Source organism: Nerophis ophidion, linkage group LG25, assembly GCF_033978795.1.
Source record: "Nerophis ophidion isolate RoL-2023_Sa linkage group LG25, RoL_Noph_v1.0, whole genome shotgun sequence".
NCBI lineage: Eukaryota > Metazoa > Chordata > Actinopteri > Syngnathiformes > Syngnathidae > Nerophis > Nerophis ophidion.
In genome coordinates, this window is record NC_084635.1 from 25654739 (window position 1) to 25672015 (window position 17277).

The 17277-nt window shown below is 40.6% G+C and overlaps 1 protein-coding gene across 2 annotated transcripts in view; it reads right to left on the reverse strand.

The window, feature by feature from the left end:
• Positions 1 to 17277, reverse strand: part of LOC133543016 (potassium voltage-gated channel subfamily G member 4-like) — a 37006-nt gene that overhangs the window by 10345 nt on the left and 9384 nt on the right. For both annotated transcript variants that reach the window (XR_009804279.1, XM_061887371.1), the window contains exon 2: positions 1164 to 2013. Coding sequence is in view for 1 of the 2 variants with exons in the window: in XM_061887371.1 (XP_061743355.1) it covers positions 1164 to 1922 (759 nt within the window). In the remaining variant the exon portion in view is untranslated. The remainder of the gene's footprint in view (positions 1 to 1163; positions 2014 to 17277) is intronic.

Genomic DNA, 17277 nt, shown 5'->3' on the forward strand with positions numbered 1-17277 from the left:
TGTAATCGCAATTTTTTGAGAGAAGAATTGCAATTAATTTTTTTACTCCTAGCCTTGCAGCCCTACTACTCTTGTGGATGTTCCTTAAAGTCACAGAAATATATTTACAGTGAAACCTCGGTTTTTGTTAACATTCTGTTTGAAATTCTTCTTTCCATAATGTAAATCTAATTAGTTCAGACGCTCAAAAATATAAAACCCAACAAGCATCTTATCGAGAATAATTACAGTTTTACATGCACAACACCTGCTCAGTGGCCTTGTGGTTGGAGTGTCCGCCCTGGGACTGGAAGATCGTGAGTCATACCAAAGACTATAAAAATGGGACAAATTCCCTACCTGCTTGGCACTCAACATCAAGGGTTGGAATTTGGGGTTAAATCACCAAAGTGATTCCCGAGCACAACCACCGCTGCTGCTCACTGCTCGCCTCACCTCCCAGGGGGTGAAAATGGGCATGGGTCAAATGCAGAGGATAATTTCACCACACTTGGTGTGTGTGTGTGTGACTATCGTTGCGACTTTAATTTTAACTTTTTAACAAAAAAATATGAAATACATAGAAATGATGAATGAAAAGCATATATGAGCATCTAACATAATGTGTAATTTTTTTTAAGACTCTTGTTGGCAAAAACGACGATGGTAAGGGAAGAGCCACACACTTTCGTACTTTGCTACAATCTCTTTCTGAAATTCAATAGTGTTGCCCACTTTCTTTATCAAAGTGCTGACACTTGCAACTTTCTTTGAAAACATGGTGGCTTATTTTAGTTGTACTAAATAAAAAAGTACAGAGATTGACACACCGACGCGTATTTATTTTACGCTCAATTCAGCGGAATGATATGCGAGCAAAAATACCTGTTTGTCATTCACAATTTTGGGCCCTAAGATAACCGAAATAGTATACAAAAACTGGGGAAAAACTTTTGCCGAACATTTTTGTCAAAAAAAAAAAAATAATACGAAAAATGAGGCATATGAAACCCAAGGTTTGACTGTATCTATTTTAACAACTCTATTTTGGGTGACTAGTTTAATGTTCTCTACCGTTGTTTAGCGCACTACAGGGGTTTGGAATTACTGGGAAAAATCCACCTTTTGTCAAAAACCCTTGTAAAAAGTTGCTTGAGAGAAACATGTCAGTGTTGCATACACACCCTAGTTTCTTCATCTCTGAGATCTGGCATGGTGCTGATACACAGGCTGATCACAGTAACAAGCACCATGATGACCGAGAGGCAGGCAAATATCTTCCCCGCCAACCCAGAGTGAGGGTTTTCCACCACTTCCCGCAGCATCCAGATCAGCTTGCGGTAGCCTCTCTCCATATCTGCTGGGCTTTTCTTCAGGATCAGCCTCTTCTGTCTCCATTCCTCTTCCTTGCGCTCTCGCTCTGCCACCTCGTCCACACGGGTGATCATGCGACGGCGGCAGCACCGCTCCATATGACCCGCATCGACGCCCCAGTAGTCGAGCTCTTCGTGCAGAGATACGGCGCACAGTTCCCGCAACAGACGCAGCTTTCCCGCTGCGAGGAAGTTAAGGATGACCCGGAAAGCAGTCGGGTTGCGGTCAAAAAAGTATTCCTTGCATGTCTCGTCATAGTCATCACAGAGGTGTGCGATCTCCTCCGGCGTTGTGCAGAAGCGCAGGCGTCCCAGGCGACTCTGGGGAAATTTCTCCAACGTGCTCCAGGGGAAGGTATATCGATTTCCCCCGACGTTGATGAGAACCTGAAGAGTGTGATCAACCACATAAGAGGCCTTGGGGTCACGCAGTAGCTGGGCCTGCTGAAAATATACTCCCTTAATGGTCTCTGTCTCGGGGATCTCAGTGAAGAATCGGTCGAGGCTACTGTCATCAGTGCTTATTGAATAGGTGCTGAAGTCGTGGTTGGCATTGCTTATGATCGGCATTCTGTCTTCAGCATGTGAGGTGGGAATGAACAGGCTTCTGTACGAGCAGCTGACTGGATGTTATGGCGAGCAACCACAAAGATGGCAACCGCTGTAAAGATAAACAAACAAAAAACATTGAGAAATACATTTTTTTCTGTTTTGACTTTCATTATGTCCTGGAATTGACAAACGATCTGTCTAGACATCACACTTCTAAAAGCTAAGACTGTGTCTCAAATAGAATACTTCTGTCAGTCCACTTCCAGATGTGTACACTTTGTAGTAATTACTGACAATTGCTATATAATTCCAAAAGAAGCTCAGCTTTCCATAAGATGTAAAAAAAAAAAAGTGGTCAATTTTTTTAGTTTAAATTTAACTTACTAAATAGGCCCTTCAATGTGTTTGAATTTTATTCGGAATCAGCAACATTTGCCATGGCTGATGCAACTTTCTCCTCATTCATATTCGTGCATTAAACTGTGTTGAAACTGAGTCTCCACTGAATTCAAAAGGGGAGCATAGAGTGGGTTTTTCCACTGCAGCCAAACTAGAGAGTCATTGCGTTGAGCGTAGGGCTGGGCGATATGGCCTTTTTTTAATATTCTCAACATTTGTAGGCTATATCGCGATACACGATATACTGTATATCTCGATATTTTACCTTAGCCTTGAATGAACACTTGATATATATAATCTAGGGGTGTAACGGTACGTGTATTTGTATTGAACCGTTTCGGTAAGGGGGTTTCGGTTCGGTGCGGAGGTGTACCGAACGAGTTTCCACACATGTAGTCAGCGCTTCAGCGTCGAGCAGATAGGTCTTTAGCAGGTAAGCATTAGGCAGCGTACTCTCCTCAAATCATACTAAACACTTCCAAGTCAACTACTAGTAACATCACTATGAGCCCGTTGACATTCTAGAAACATGACATTCAGCTCACTCGCAGTCTTGGCTTGAGGTGAGGGCTAATTGGCTTTTAGCGCAACGTTAGCTCATTTTGCAGTGTGTGTGTTAGCTCATTGTGCGGTGTGTGTGTGTGTGTGTGCACGTGCGTGCGTGCGTGTGTGTGTGTGTGTGTGTGTGTGTGTTACGGACAGTGTTGATTGAGCTGTGTTGAAGCAGCAAAAAAGGACATTATGTTAAATGAAGAGTTTCTGTCAGTGATAGTTGATATAGTAATGTAAGTGCATCATAAAGCCTACATGAACTCCATGGTATTCAGTGATGAATACTCTCTCCTATTGCTATTGTACTATTTTTTCAGCTATAATTATATTAATCATTACTGATGCAGCAGCCTAGTTTTGAATGGCAGGGTCCCTGCTATCACATGTTGATAAAAATATAACATTTTTATAATAAAATTAAACTACGGGCTTCCCAAATGTTGTAATGAATTAAGCATGATGAGTTGATTTGAAACTGTTTAATGTTGCACTTTTTATATGTAGAAGAAAAGTTTTGTCATTTTATTTAATCTAAGCAACAACTCGAGGCAGTTTGATGTGGATTAACGCTGGTAGAATTATTATAGTGTTCCCAATGTTAAAAGGATAAAGCCATTGTTTAAAAATTTGGTAAATAAATAACCAAAACATTTATATTTTGTTGTTTTCTTACTGTACCAAAATTGAACCGAACCGTGACCTCTAAACCGAGGTACTGTCACGACGCGGATTCGAACCCGAGATTCTCCCACAGCAAGATCCCACACTCTGTCTGGCAGCATGCCAGGACACGCCCCCGCAAGTGCCTCACACCTCACGCCCACGCTTCGCTGCAGCTGTCGACTGTCAGCAATCATCGCACCTGGCAGCATTCAGGAAGACAGCTTAAGAACCAGTCACTCCGTGGAATCCGCGCCGGAACGTCGTTAACTCTTGTAGTAAGCATATACGTCTCTGGCTTCCCTCTCGTTGTCCTCACCTCCTTTTGTCTTGTGCCTTTTGCCTCGTTGACTTGTCCCTTGTCCTCCTTGCAGTTGCCTGTCTTAATCCTCGATCACTCGCCTAGACTCGGACCATGTTTGATCGCTGCCTGCCCTCGAGCTCCTGCCTGTCCCCGGATCTTCCTTGTGCCTATCCCTCCTTGACCAGACGAAGGTTTCATTCAACACGCATGTACAACATCCTCTTGCTTCATTTACATGGTTAACTTTACACTTAATCCTGCAACCAACAGTTAGAGTAGCATAACACATCTCACACAATCATCAAAGGTTACAATAAACTTGGTAACCTTAAGTCTTTCGTTGTGTCGTCTCCTTCCAGTCCCCACGTACAAAACAGGTCCGTACTGAACCGAAATGTTTGTGTACCGTTACACCCCTAATATAATCACAGCAGTATGATGATTCTATGTGTCTACATTAAAATATTCTTCTTCATACTGCATTAATATATGCTCATTTTAAACTTTCATGCAAAGAAGGAAATCACAGCTAAGTCAATTGACCAAAGCTGTATTTATTAAACAGTTATCAAACAGTGGCACAAACATCCATGTCATTTTAAAACAAAAAGTGCAAGATTGTCAGAGACATTTTAAAACAAGCTATGAATGCACTTTTGTGCAAGATGTCACTAAAATTACATATCAAAACAACACTAAATTAAAGTGCACTTTTTGTACAGAACGCCATTACAATAGTTTAAAACTACTAAAGTGCACTTTTGTGCAAAAGTTTGTGGGCGTGTGGCATCGAATGGAGATATTGACATTTGGAGTAAGCACTCTTCATTCTCCAGCAGGTGACTTTTCAAGTGATGCTACATATTAGCAGTAATGCTACTTTTGGTAGCAACGCTTTAGCACCACACTTGATGAATTACGGTTGTCTGTTCAACATATTCCCACTTGAAGCCAAACCACTGCTAGACGATGGACCCCCTGCTGTTTTTATTGGGAATTAATTTTTCCTTCATTTGTTACCAGATTCACGCCTTCTTTCTCTCGTATTACCGCAAGCATCACAGCTAACGTAACCCATGCCGCTACATCTCTGCTCCGCAAGGGTGTATACGTATGTGACGTATGACGTGACAGTATGTGACGTGACAGTATGTGACGTGTGTAAGACGGTGCGCTTGTCTGGCTGTGAGAAGGAGAGACAACAGAGTGGGAAGAGCCTGTAGTGTAATGCCAGCAGCTAAAAGCAATTGTGTGAGAACGTACAGTATACTCGAATATCACAATATCGTCATTTTCTATATCGCACAGAGACAAACCTGCGATATATCACGTATATCGATATATTGCCCGGCCCTAGTTGGGTGTCTCTGAAAATGTATAGAAAGTGGGCTTGGCCTCATCTAGCCTGGACGCTTAGCTTCCGCATTATGATTGTATGATCTGTCTGAGGCTTTAACCCTTTTTGATTGACCGCAAAATGAGCAAATCAGTGATCATGAAATATAAACCAATTCCAAAGCATTTTTCAAGTTACACTCTGTTGTTCCGAATTGATATGGAGAATTTTAACATCCTCTAAGTCTGTGTTTTCTTAATGATTGGACCACAGTTTTGGCCTCAAGCGCCCCCAGTGGGCAAACACAAATTATTTGTTTTTCCGCTTTAGCTCCTGTGTGACACAGTGCCTCGGTTGTGATATACTTTTTCACCACCTGTGGCAGTAATGTTAATCTCAAACAAACATAAGAAGTTTGGAGCTAATGTCATAGAGCAGGGGTGTATAAAGTGCGGCCCGGGGGCCATTTGCGGCCCGCAGCTAATCGTTTACCGGCCCGCAACACATTCTGAAAAAATGGCAAAATTGATAGCACTGCAAAAATTCAAAAAAACATTTAAAAAAAGTGGAATGAGGTGAAATCTAATGAGGAAAAAGTGGCAATGTTGACACAAAGCAGCCATGCAGGCAGATTTTCGTTCCTTTTGTCTTTCTTTTCTTTTTTTTTCCATTGCTAAATAAAAAAAGACAAAAAAACTATGTTATAATGAATTATTACTTAAAAAATATCACTTTAAAACATTTTATGGGAAAAAATATTGCATATGTTGTGTGGTTGCCACATAAAAACATCAAAGTTTTGACAGAAGAGTATAAAACAAACAAAATAATGGTTCAAACTTAAAATCGACAGATATATCGGAAGTTGAGCTTGAAATTTAAGTTTTAAAAGTAAAAAAAAAAACTATTAAAAATGTATCACTTTATGGGGAACCTTTCGGATCTCAAATATAGTTAGTAAGATTTTTTTTAACTTTTCACTGTGATTACTGAAAAATATTTAATAATTATAATCAATGGTGTCCTGCATTATTGATCTTTGAGGGCTTTAATTGCTAAATAAAGGAACTCTCCTGAAGGAATCAATAAAGTACTATCTATCTATCTATCTATCTAAATACTGCATATTTCAGTTTTACTATAAAAATCAAAGTTTTCTTTGACAGAAAATGCATAAAACCTTATTTGTTTTACTTCATATCAACCTCAAGTTGATATAGAGATGTACTGTAAGCATTAAATAAAAAATAATAATTTGACTTATTTTTAAAATTTTAGTGACTGATAAAAAGATTTTCTAAAAAAATACATATATTTTGTTATGGTTTGAAAATAAAAAATATCAAAATGTCCCCTGCATGCTTAAATTTTTCCGTGTGCGGCCCTCTGTAGAAAAAGTTGGGACACCCCTGTCTTAGAGGAAGTTTCTTAAATGACTAAATTGGTGAATCTGTGTTTTTATTTGCACTTTAATTTTCTTGACAGTTTAGTTAAGAAACAAATTCAGTAGAAAATGGATGGATGGATGGGTTTGAGTGTTAAATAAATAATCATCTTTGTGAGTAACACATGGTTTCATATGATTTGACAAGGTTGTAAACCAAGGGGTGCCCATTACGTCGATCAAGAGCTACCAGTCTATCTCAGGGGGTTGTGGGTTGATCGCCAGGCACTAAAACCATAAACTTTAAACATGATCATTCTTCACTATGAGATCACAATCGTCACTTCATTGGCATACACGGCAACAGGTCTTGCCAATAGACAGGAATTTGTGAAAAACTTTTTCTTTCAACGCGGCTTCTCTCTCCCAAACATGTGCCTTCAAAAGTGAACAGTTACTGTCTTCACAATAAAAGTGCTGCTTCATCGTGCCTGTGTTAACAAAGTAGGGTCTCAAAAAAAAAGTCCGCTGAAGCTAGCGAGCTACAGAGTTAGCATCCAATGTATTTTTAATACAGTAAGCTGGACAAATAAGTAGTTTAAAACCGATCCCTTCCATGTGGTACTGGAAAGAGAAGAGGACTTTATTTTCCTCCATAATGTAAATTCGAAGTTGGGGACCTTATCAACAACTACTGTAAATCCTGTCTGATTCCAATCAATCCAAATCGTAATACGCCAACATATACAGTATTCCTGTCTTGAATCGTTACATTTCTTCTTCTTTTTGTTGCGTATGTGACATAAGCACGTTCTCATGCCTTTAGAGTTAGCGTTAAATAAAGCATTCGTCGAGGCAGAAAAAAATAAAACATTTTAAAGAAGTAATTTGGTAGAATTAGCTTTAACTTAAAGTTGTGTAGACGTCACGATAGATGACTCACCTGCTGATGGCATGATAGCAGTAAAATAAAATGTGTCTGTTTCACTTTCTCCCAAGTGTACACATATTACAATGTGGATCATGTTAAATTCATACATATATGTTGGTACAGGGGTTGATACATCAAATGTCCTTATCTCACCAGGAAAATCATCTGATTGGCTCTCCTTTGTAACTAATAACCCCACCCCTCTTTCACATGATGCTGTTAAAAAGGGTGTCATTAGATATATTCTGAACTTGTCCCACCCATCAACAAGACAATATTATATATGACCGGATTTCGCTTCTGTCTACATTTTTGTCTCGTTTTTATTCGTTAGCTAAAATTTCAGTTAATTGTGTTATCAACTTAGTCCACATGCCATTGTTTTCATTAGTTAGTTTTATTTTTACCTGCTCCGAAAACTAACCCATATAAAATAAACAGCTGTCCGTCCATGGCGGGCGTGGCTGACTCTGTGGAAAGTCATGGCCATGGACTGAGACCTATCAGTGCGTAGAAATTAGACAGAGGTAGGTAGAGTAGCCAGAAATTGTACTCAAGTAAGTGTACTGTTACTTTAGAGATGTATTACTCAAGTAAAAAGTAAGGAGTAGTCACCCAAATATTTACTTTGAGTAAAAGTATAAAGTATGTTATGAAAAAACTACTCAAGTACTGAGTAACTGATGAGTAACATGTTTGTTCAATGATGACGGCACCAAGTAATGCACGAAATCATAAAAATAGCAATGAACAAATTCAGAGCCAGGAATATCTAAAGTATGTCTGATTCTGATTCTGATCTCTTAAACAACTAAAACAATAATATATATTAAATAATACATATTTGGTTTTACACTGTATTGAAAAAAAATTTGAAAAGGAATTTTACCTTTGCAACCTCATTATACTATTGGCTAAGTTTTGATTCATAAATGTAAGTTTCTCAATACCCTACCTGTTTTTGTGCCTTTGAAAAAGATTTAGAACTCTACATTAAAACACTCTACCTCTAACAACCAAAAAGCTGTGGAAACGATGATGCTGTGTTCCAAATTTATATGCAGTCTATTGTTTGTGTACATTATAAATGATAAATAAATGGGTTGTACTTGTATAGCGCTTTTCTACCTTCAAGGTACTCAAAGCGCTTTGACACTACTTCCACATTTACCCATTCACACACACATTCACACACTGATGGAGGGAGCTGCCATGCAAGGCGCCAACCAGCACCCATCAGGAGCAAGGGTGAAGTGTCTTGCTCAGGACACAACGGACGTGACGAGGTTGGTACTAGGTCGGATTTGAACCAGGGACCCTCGGGTTGCGCACGGCAACTCTCCCACTGCGCCACGCCGTCCCAATGTACAAGATACGTGTGTAGCCGCTACTCTCTCAAATGGGGATCTGAATTGAGTGTTTACTCTGCCCTAGTTGTTGTTGTAGCACCACCAGAGGTGTCTGAGGATGGTCCTCAGGAGCGCTGTACCTGCGCAGGAGAGGTAATCAGCTTGTCAAGGGATGTCCCCATTTGGTGGAAGTAATGGTCCACAAGGAAGGCTGGACATTTTAGCCAGATATGGCTAGCGACTTGTCCAGTGTGGACACCGCCTTCCGCCAGAATGCAGCTGAGATAGGCTCCAGCCCCCCCCGCCACCCCAAAAGGGACAAGCGGTAAAAAATGGATGGATGGATGCTCAACTGACTCTTGCCACAGAGTCAACAGATGTTGAAGCCTGTAACTATCAACAGATCGCTGGATGGTGACCTCTGCGGAACCAGGGGAGGTCTGTTCGTTCGGCCTTGTTGAGAGTGTCCTTTTCTTCTTTGTTGTGTCTGCCAGAGAGGAGCTGTTTTAGATGGTAATGTTTGGCATAAGAGTTTTTGCTTAGCCAGCAGATGATGGCAAGTCTTGTTGCGGTGTCAGCAGTTGTCTTATCTTGTGGGGATTTTGACCCTCTTTGGCTTCTGCATCAGTTAGTTCATTGCCCAGGAAAATTCAGTGTCCAGTGATCCACTCTATCCGCAGCTTTTTACATCAAGTATCTTGGAAGATGGTAGTCTGGAGTGATGAGTACAGAAGGGTCAGATGAGAAGGGATTGACATCTGCTTGGACCAGACATTTGCAGTCACAGGCAATATTTGCATAGTGCCAGTCCTGAAACTTGTTCATCCAGGATAGTTAATTTTTGAGAGACACTTTTTCTGCCTGGAAGGTACTGCTCCGGAGACCAGCTGTGGATGACGTTGTTTTGGATGAACACCATGCCCGCTCTACCGTTGCTTGTGCCTCTAAAGTTGAACAATCAGTGGGTTATTTGGAGGTCAGTTGGGCTTAGAGTCGAGAGTTTGTTGGGCCTTCTCAAGTTGCATGGTTTGGAGCATCATGTTATTAGCATGAGTGATCACAATGGAGTTGGGAGGGGGCAGATTCCAAGAACAGCATATGGTACAGTCTGTGTATGGTCGCAGATCGCCAGTCTTTCCAGGCCAGGCGTCGTGGGACTCTGCTTGCAGCAGCCAGTCTATTTGGGTTTGTCTTCGCCACGTTGTCTTGTGATGCAGCTGTCGATGTAATGATGTCACAATGCAGCGTAAATCCCCGAACCCCTTGTCCAAGGATCACCAAAAAAATGTGTTTGTTTGGATTAAAGTAATTAATGATTACAGGAATAATCATTTCTTCGAGAAAAAAAAAAAAACGTGTCTGTTTTTACTCAATTTAAGGGCCAAGCTGGCACCAAACAGGATTAGTTTGTTTTTACAAAGAAATGTTGTTTGGAGTTATCTGTTTTTGCTGCAAAATGTATACACATTTATCAAAATCCCATTGTGTAAGAATTGTGCTTTTTTTAAATTGAGACTATTATGTTGGTTGTTAGAAACAATTCAATTGCGACCCACATCAGTAGGATGGCTGTTTCATAAAAAGCTCTACAAAAACATTGATTTAATTAGGTTAAGGAAATAGAGATATGTTTTTGTGTCTGAACTCTTAACGCAACAGTCTTGTCTTTGCTCCAATTTGAATGATGGGTTCCCACTTCTCTGTGAGCGCTTAGAGTATCTAACAATAGAAAAGCGCGATATACATCTAATCCATTATTATTATTATTATTATTATTTTTCATGAGTTTAACTCAAACATCTAAAACTTTTAATTTATACACAAAAGACCTATTCCTCTCAAATATTGTTCACAAATCTGTCTAAATCTAAATCAAGATAATCCATCTCACCTCACAGGTGTGGCATATCAAGATGCTGATTAAACAGCATGATTATTGCACAGGTGTGCCTTAGGCTGCCCACATTAAAAGGCCACTCTGAAAGGGGCAGTTTTGCTTTATCAGGGGTGTAGTACCTGGTATGACAACCATTGCCCTCACGCAGTGCAACACATCTCCTTCACATAGAGTTAATTAGGTTGTTGATTGTGGCCTGTGGAGTGTCGGTCCACTCCTCTTCAGTGGCTGTGCAAAGTTGCTGGATATTGGCAGAAACTGGAACACGCTGTCGTTACACCGATCCACAGCATCCCAAACATGCTCAATGGGTGGCATGTTCGGTGAGTATGCTGGCCATGCAAGAGGTGGGATGTTTTCAGCTCCCAGGAATTGTGTACAGATCCTTGCAACATGGGGCTGTGCATTGTCACACTGCAACATGAGGTGATGGCCTCCGGTGAATGGCACAACAATGGGCCTCAGGATCTTGTCACGGTATCTCTATGCATTAAAAAATACCATCAATAAATAAATGCACTTGCGTTCGTTGTTTTTAACATACGCCTGCCCATACCATAACCCCACCCTCACTACGGGCCACTCGATTGACAACGTTTGGCATCAGCAAACTACTTTCCCACACAACCTCACACATGCTGTCTACCATCTGCCCTGAACAGTGAAAACCAGTATTCATTAGTGAAGAGTACGACTCTCCAATGTGTCAGACGCCATTGATTGTGAGCATTTGACGACAAACTGCTGTCAGGTCGAGAACCCAATGAGGACGATGAGTATACAGATGAGCTTCCCTGAGATGTTTTCTCACAGTTTGTGCAGAAATTATTTGGTTATCCAAGCCAATTTTTGCAGCAGCTGTCCGGGTGGCTAGTTTCAGTCATGGGCTGGTGAGGTTACATGTGGCCTACGGTTGTGAGGCTGGTTGGATGTACTGCCAAATTATCTGACACTCCTTTGGAGACCGCTTATGGTAGAAAAATAACATTTCAATTCACGAGCAACAGCTCTGGTGGTCATTCCTGCAGTCACCATGCCAAATGCACACTCCCTCAACACTTGCAACATCTGTGGCTGTGTGATAAAACTGCCCATTTCAGAGTGGCCTTTTATTGTGGGCAGCCAAAGGCACACCTGTGCAATAATCATGCTGTTTAATCAGCATGTGAGGTGGGATGGATTATCTTGGCGAATAAGAAACGCTCACTAACACAAATTTTGACAGATTTGTGTACAATATTTGAGATGAATAGGTCTTTTGTGTATATAGTTAAAGTTTTAGATCTTTGAGTTTCACTCACAAAAAATGGGAGCAAAAACAAAAGTGTCGCATTTATATTTTTGTTCAGTGTATATTCTAGGCAGAATAACATGTTTTAATAACATGACTTGGTCATGTTATTAAAATCAAGAGTAAAATTACTAATTCAGGGCAAATATTTGAGTGAGACCCAGGCCCCGCTGTAGTGGAAAAGTTGGGTCTAAGGGGTTAAGAACCCCTGCTCAAAGTGACGTTTTTTGGGGAGGAAATCATCCTGGGGTCATGCCAAAATGTAACATGATGGTGAAAAATAGAAATGAAACCACCACAATCCGTGATTAAACTGAATGAAAATGTTTTATCGTTTAACAGCACTATTTTAAATTACTGTTCTGTTCAACTAGCATGTCAGGTCCTCCCAGGAAAATAAAAGGGGATTCTTTAATCAACTAAATTTTTATGTTTTTCTCTTTTTAAAGATTTGGCCCGAGCGCCGTTTCAGCACCAGCAGTATTATCGGATAATATGTAAGTAATACCAAATCTTACAGACAATATTATTCTCAACTGTACCTGTTGTCTGGGGATTAAATCTTATCCAAACTGGGATAGCCTCCAGCTAACGCATGACCACGGCTGTGTAACAATACGCACACTGTTTGCAACCATTACACGGATGCCCAGAGGGCCCTAACTTTACAATGTATTTTAGGCGTTATATCAGGGCTTTTAGTAAGTAATGACTAGGGCTGCGTATTTTAAAATCAATTCCATTTTGAAAATTCGATTCCACAAATTGATTCGAAGTCCGAACTCTTTTTTTCTGGCACACTTGACGCCGCCTCATGTGGGAGATGAAAATGGAAACAAAAGTGCCCCCATCCATTTTTCAGTTACAAATACAATCAATAATAATAATAGTTTCAGTCATATGTTTACGTTGTCTGATCATAACATAGCATTGCACAGCTTTTGCTTGTGAAGCCATAAATCTTTGCCAACAAAAGTTGCAATAGCCTTTCTTACTGTTTGTATCTTAAACGTCCGGGGAGAATTGGGTGATAATATAATGAGTTAGTAACTCACTCTCTTTTGTTTTTACTAGTTTGTTGTTGGCAGCTAACATTAGCATAGTCAGCATGACACTGCTGCTGCAAACGCTCCACTATGGCTGGGCTGATAATACAATATCAATATATATCGCGATTGACACATACTCGATATCAATATAAAATGTGTCCGATAAAATATTTGATATATATTTATATTTTTTGGTCACAATAAACCACAAATTATGAAGCAAGATTTGTTTCATGAAGTCACACCCAGTTTGGGAACACAGCGAACAGAAAACAGAAAGTGTCACTTAGCAATGGAAGGGACACGCTAAAAGCCAATCAGTTAACAGTATTCCCTGAGTAACCGGAGGGACACGCAAACAGCCAGTCATGTAACAGTATGAACTACCAAGTGTTTCACCTTTCCGGTTGTTCGGCTCCCAGTCCCAGACTGTAGTTGAGGAGTGATTAGGAGAAGTTCCTTCCAGGACCAACGATTTCGTCGTGGGTAACACCCTTTACTTTACCCAACAAAGGGTCTGTTAAGCTTGGCTTTCGGGTTGAAATGACCAGGCCGCCAACTCGTGTCAATTTAGTCGCTTTATTCTTATTTTTACAGGACACAACCAAATACATTCGCCAGTCGCCACTAATTCTGCACGTGCATGCTACTGCTTGCTCTGGTCACTCCTCCGCTCATTCATTGACATCACTTACCCAACAGTACACAATGCCAATCTTAAAGGAGAACATACACACATACGCTGCTTTCATAACATTAGTGTGGTTGCCCCGTCTTTCTGTCTTGCTGTGGATTCACTGCATGGAGTGAGAATGCAGACGTGTGGTAACACCCTGACACTTCCAATGGGTCCGTTTAATGAGTAGCTTCTCAAACTAGTCCGTGTAGTGTTTAATTGCTTTTACACTACTGCCATTTAGTGTCTCAAATCTGCAACTACCTTCAAATATCCTTTAATTATTTAAAGTTTTCTGCCATATCGCCCACCCTTATGCTCCACACATGAGACTACCAGAGAGACTAGGGTTGTGAGGGCAAAAAATATTTTGCCTTGTGAATCGACATTGTAAACATTTAAAGATAGCAATCTATAATCGATCATTTTAATTATTTTACCCAGCCCTAGTAATGATATTATCCACACACACACACACACACAGATTTATATATATATATATATATATATATATATATATATATATATATATATATATATATATATATATATATATATATATCTGTGTGTGTGTATGTGTGTGAATGTTGTCTGTCTATCTGTGTTGGCCCTGCGATGAGGTGGCGACTTGTCCAGGGTGTACCCTGCCTTCCGCCCGATTGTAGCTGAGATAGGCGCCAGCACCCCCCGTGACCCCGAAAGGGAATAAGCGGTAGAAAATGGATGGATGGATGGATATATATATATATATATATATATATATATATTTATATATATATATATATATATATATATATATATATATATATATATATATATATATATATATATATATATATATATATATACATATACATATATATGTATCTATGTATGTATGTACTGTATATATAGTATACATTGCAGGCCCCACTTTGGGCATTCCTGCACAAGATATATATATATATATATAAAGTATATATATATGTAGTATATATACTGTATATTTCTCGTGCATGTGCATTAACTTTGTCTGTTGTTAGTTAATGATAGCTATTTTTCTCTAAATATATCGTATCTGATCGTAACAATTTGAGTGTTGCTTTTCAGGGACTGCTTTAGTGTCTGTGTGCACGTGCCGTTGGTGTTCAAGTTATATGTTTTGGTTTAAAAAAATCAAGTAAAAAGAAAGGCAAGATTGTTTTAAAATATCTCCGCCATGTCTTCATGGTTTTATTTCAAATTTCTAAGACTTATGCAGATCCTCAATACGTAAAAAAAACTTACCGGTGGGTAAGAAAAGTTCGTTTTGCACAATACTTCTCCTTTAAAACAAAGAAAAGAAAAATAAATATTGTGCTCGTTATTCCTGGTGAATGCACATTGACATCACAGTGTTCTGTCGCCATTTCTCGGTTCACTTACAGAACTGCGGGGAGTTCTGTAAGAGACCCTGATTAACCAAAAGTGTGTGTCTACTAAGACATGTGCAAACTTGAAAGCATACACAAAGAACATGCAAAGTAGACTGCATGTGTTAAGTGCGCAGAATAAGGCGTGCAACCAGGGCTGGGCGATATGGCCTTTTTTTAATATCGCAATATTTTTAGGCCATGTTGTGATACACAATATATATCTATATATTTTGCCTTAGCCTTGAATTAGCACATGATACTTATTATCACAATTGTATGAGGATTATATGTGTCTACATTAAAACATTCTTGTTCATACTGCACTATTATGTGCTCATTTTAAACTTTTGTGCAGGAAACCACAACTAAAGAAATCACTATTTTTTTCATACGGTCTTGATCTGGAAATGTTTGCCTCGGCATTTTGATGGTGTAGGCATGTGCACCGACCAGAGATGTTGATATGCGGAGTAAGCACTATTCATTCTCTTGCAGGTGACTTTTTCAAATGATGCTACATACAGTATTACTGTAGCAGTAATGCCACGTTTTATAGCAACGCCGTTTTGTCCCACACTTGATAAATTACGGTTGTCTGTTCGACATATTCCCAGTTGAAGCCAAACCACCGCCAGACGATGGACCCCCTGCTGTTTTTGTTTGGAATTAATTTTTCCTTCAATTGTTACCAGATTCGCACCTTCTTTCTCTCGTATTACCACTCGCACGGCCGCGCTAGCATCAGACAGTCTACTACCTCTCTGCTCCGCGAGGGTGTACACGTATGTGACGTATGACGTGACAGTATGTGACGTGTGTAAGAAGGTGCGCTTGTCTGTCTGTGAGAAGGAGAGACAGGAAAGAGCGAGAATAACCTGTAGTGTAATGCCAGCAGCTAAAAGCAACTGCGTTAGTACGTATACTCGAATATCACGATATAGTCATTTTCTATATCGCACAGAGACAAACGAGTATATTGATATATCGCCCAGCCCTACGTGCACCCCATTTTATGTCTCTTTCTTCATTAATATGCAAAATATAAAGAAATCATCAAAACGTCCATAATACTGGGAAGAGAAGATATAAATAAAATTATTTAGCATGCACAATTTTGCGAGCTATATTTAGCGTTTTATTTAGCATGTGTCAGAAGGACGTGCAAACGAGCACTGTTCCACAACATGGTGGCAGAATGGAGACAGCAAAGAAAGCGCAAGGAGTCCTGTCTACACTTTTTTGAAGCCTCTTTCTCTGCGCTGTCCTCCATATCTAAACATCAGACATGGAAGTGATTAGCTGGATATTCTACTCAATCAATCCATCCATCCATCTTCTTCCGCTTATCCGAGGTCGGGTCGCGGGGGCAGCAGCCTAAGTAGGGAAGCCCAGACTTTCCTCTCCCCAGCCACTTTGTCCAGCTCTTCCCGGGGGATCCCGAGGCGTTCCCAGGCTAGCCGGGAGACATAGTCTTCGAAACGGGTCCTGGGTCTTTCCCGTGGCCTCCTACCGGTTGGACGTGCCCTACACACCACCCTCGGGAAGCGTTCGGGTGGCATCCTGACCAGATGCTCTAACCACCTCATCTGGCTTCTCTCGATGTGGAGGATTAGCGGCTTTACTTTGAGCTCTTCCCGGATGGCAGAGCTTCTAAACGTATCTCTAAGGGATAGCCCCGCCACCCGGCGGAGTAAACTAATTTCGGCAGCTTGTACCAGTGATCTTGTCCTTTCGGTCATGACCCAAAGCTCATGACTAAAAGTGAGGATGGGAACGTAGATCAACCAGTGAATTGAAGGCTTTGCCTGCCGGCTCAGCTCCTTCTACACCACAACGGATTGATACAGCGTCCGCATTACTGAAGACGCCGCATCGATCGGCCTGTCAATCTCACGATTTACTCTTCCCTCACTCATGAACAAGAACTCCGAGGTACTTGACCTCCTCCACTTGGGGCAGAGTCTCCTCCCCAACCTGGAGATGGCATTCCACACTTTTCCTGGCGATAACCATGGACTCGGATTTGGAGGTGCTGATTCTCATTCCGGTAGCTTTACACTCGGCTGCGAACCGATCCAGTGAGAACTGAAGATCCCGGCCAGATGAAACCATCAGGACCACATCATCTGCAAAAACCAGAGACCTAATCCC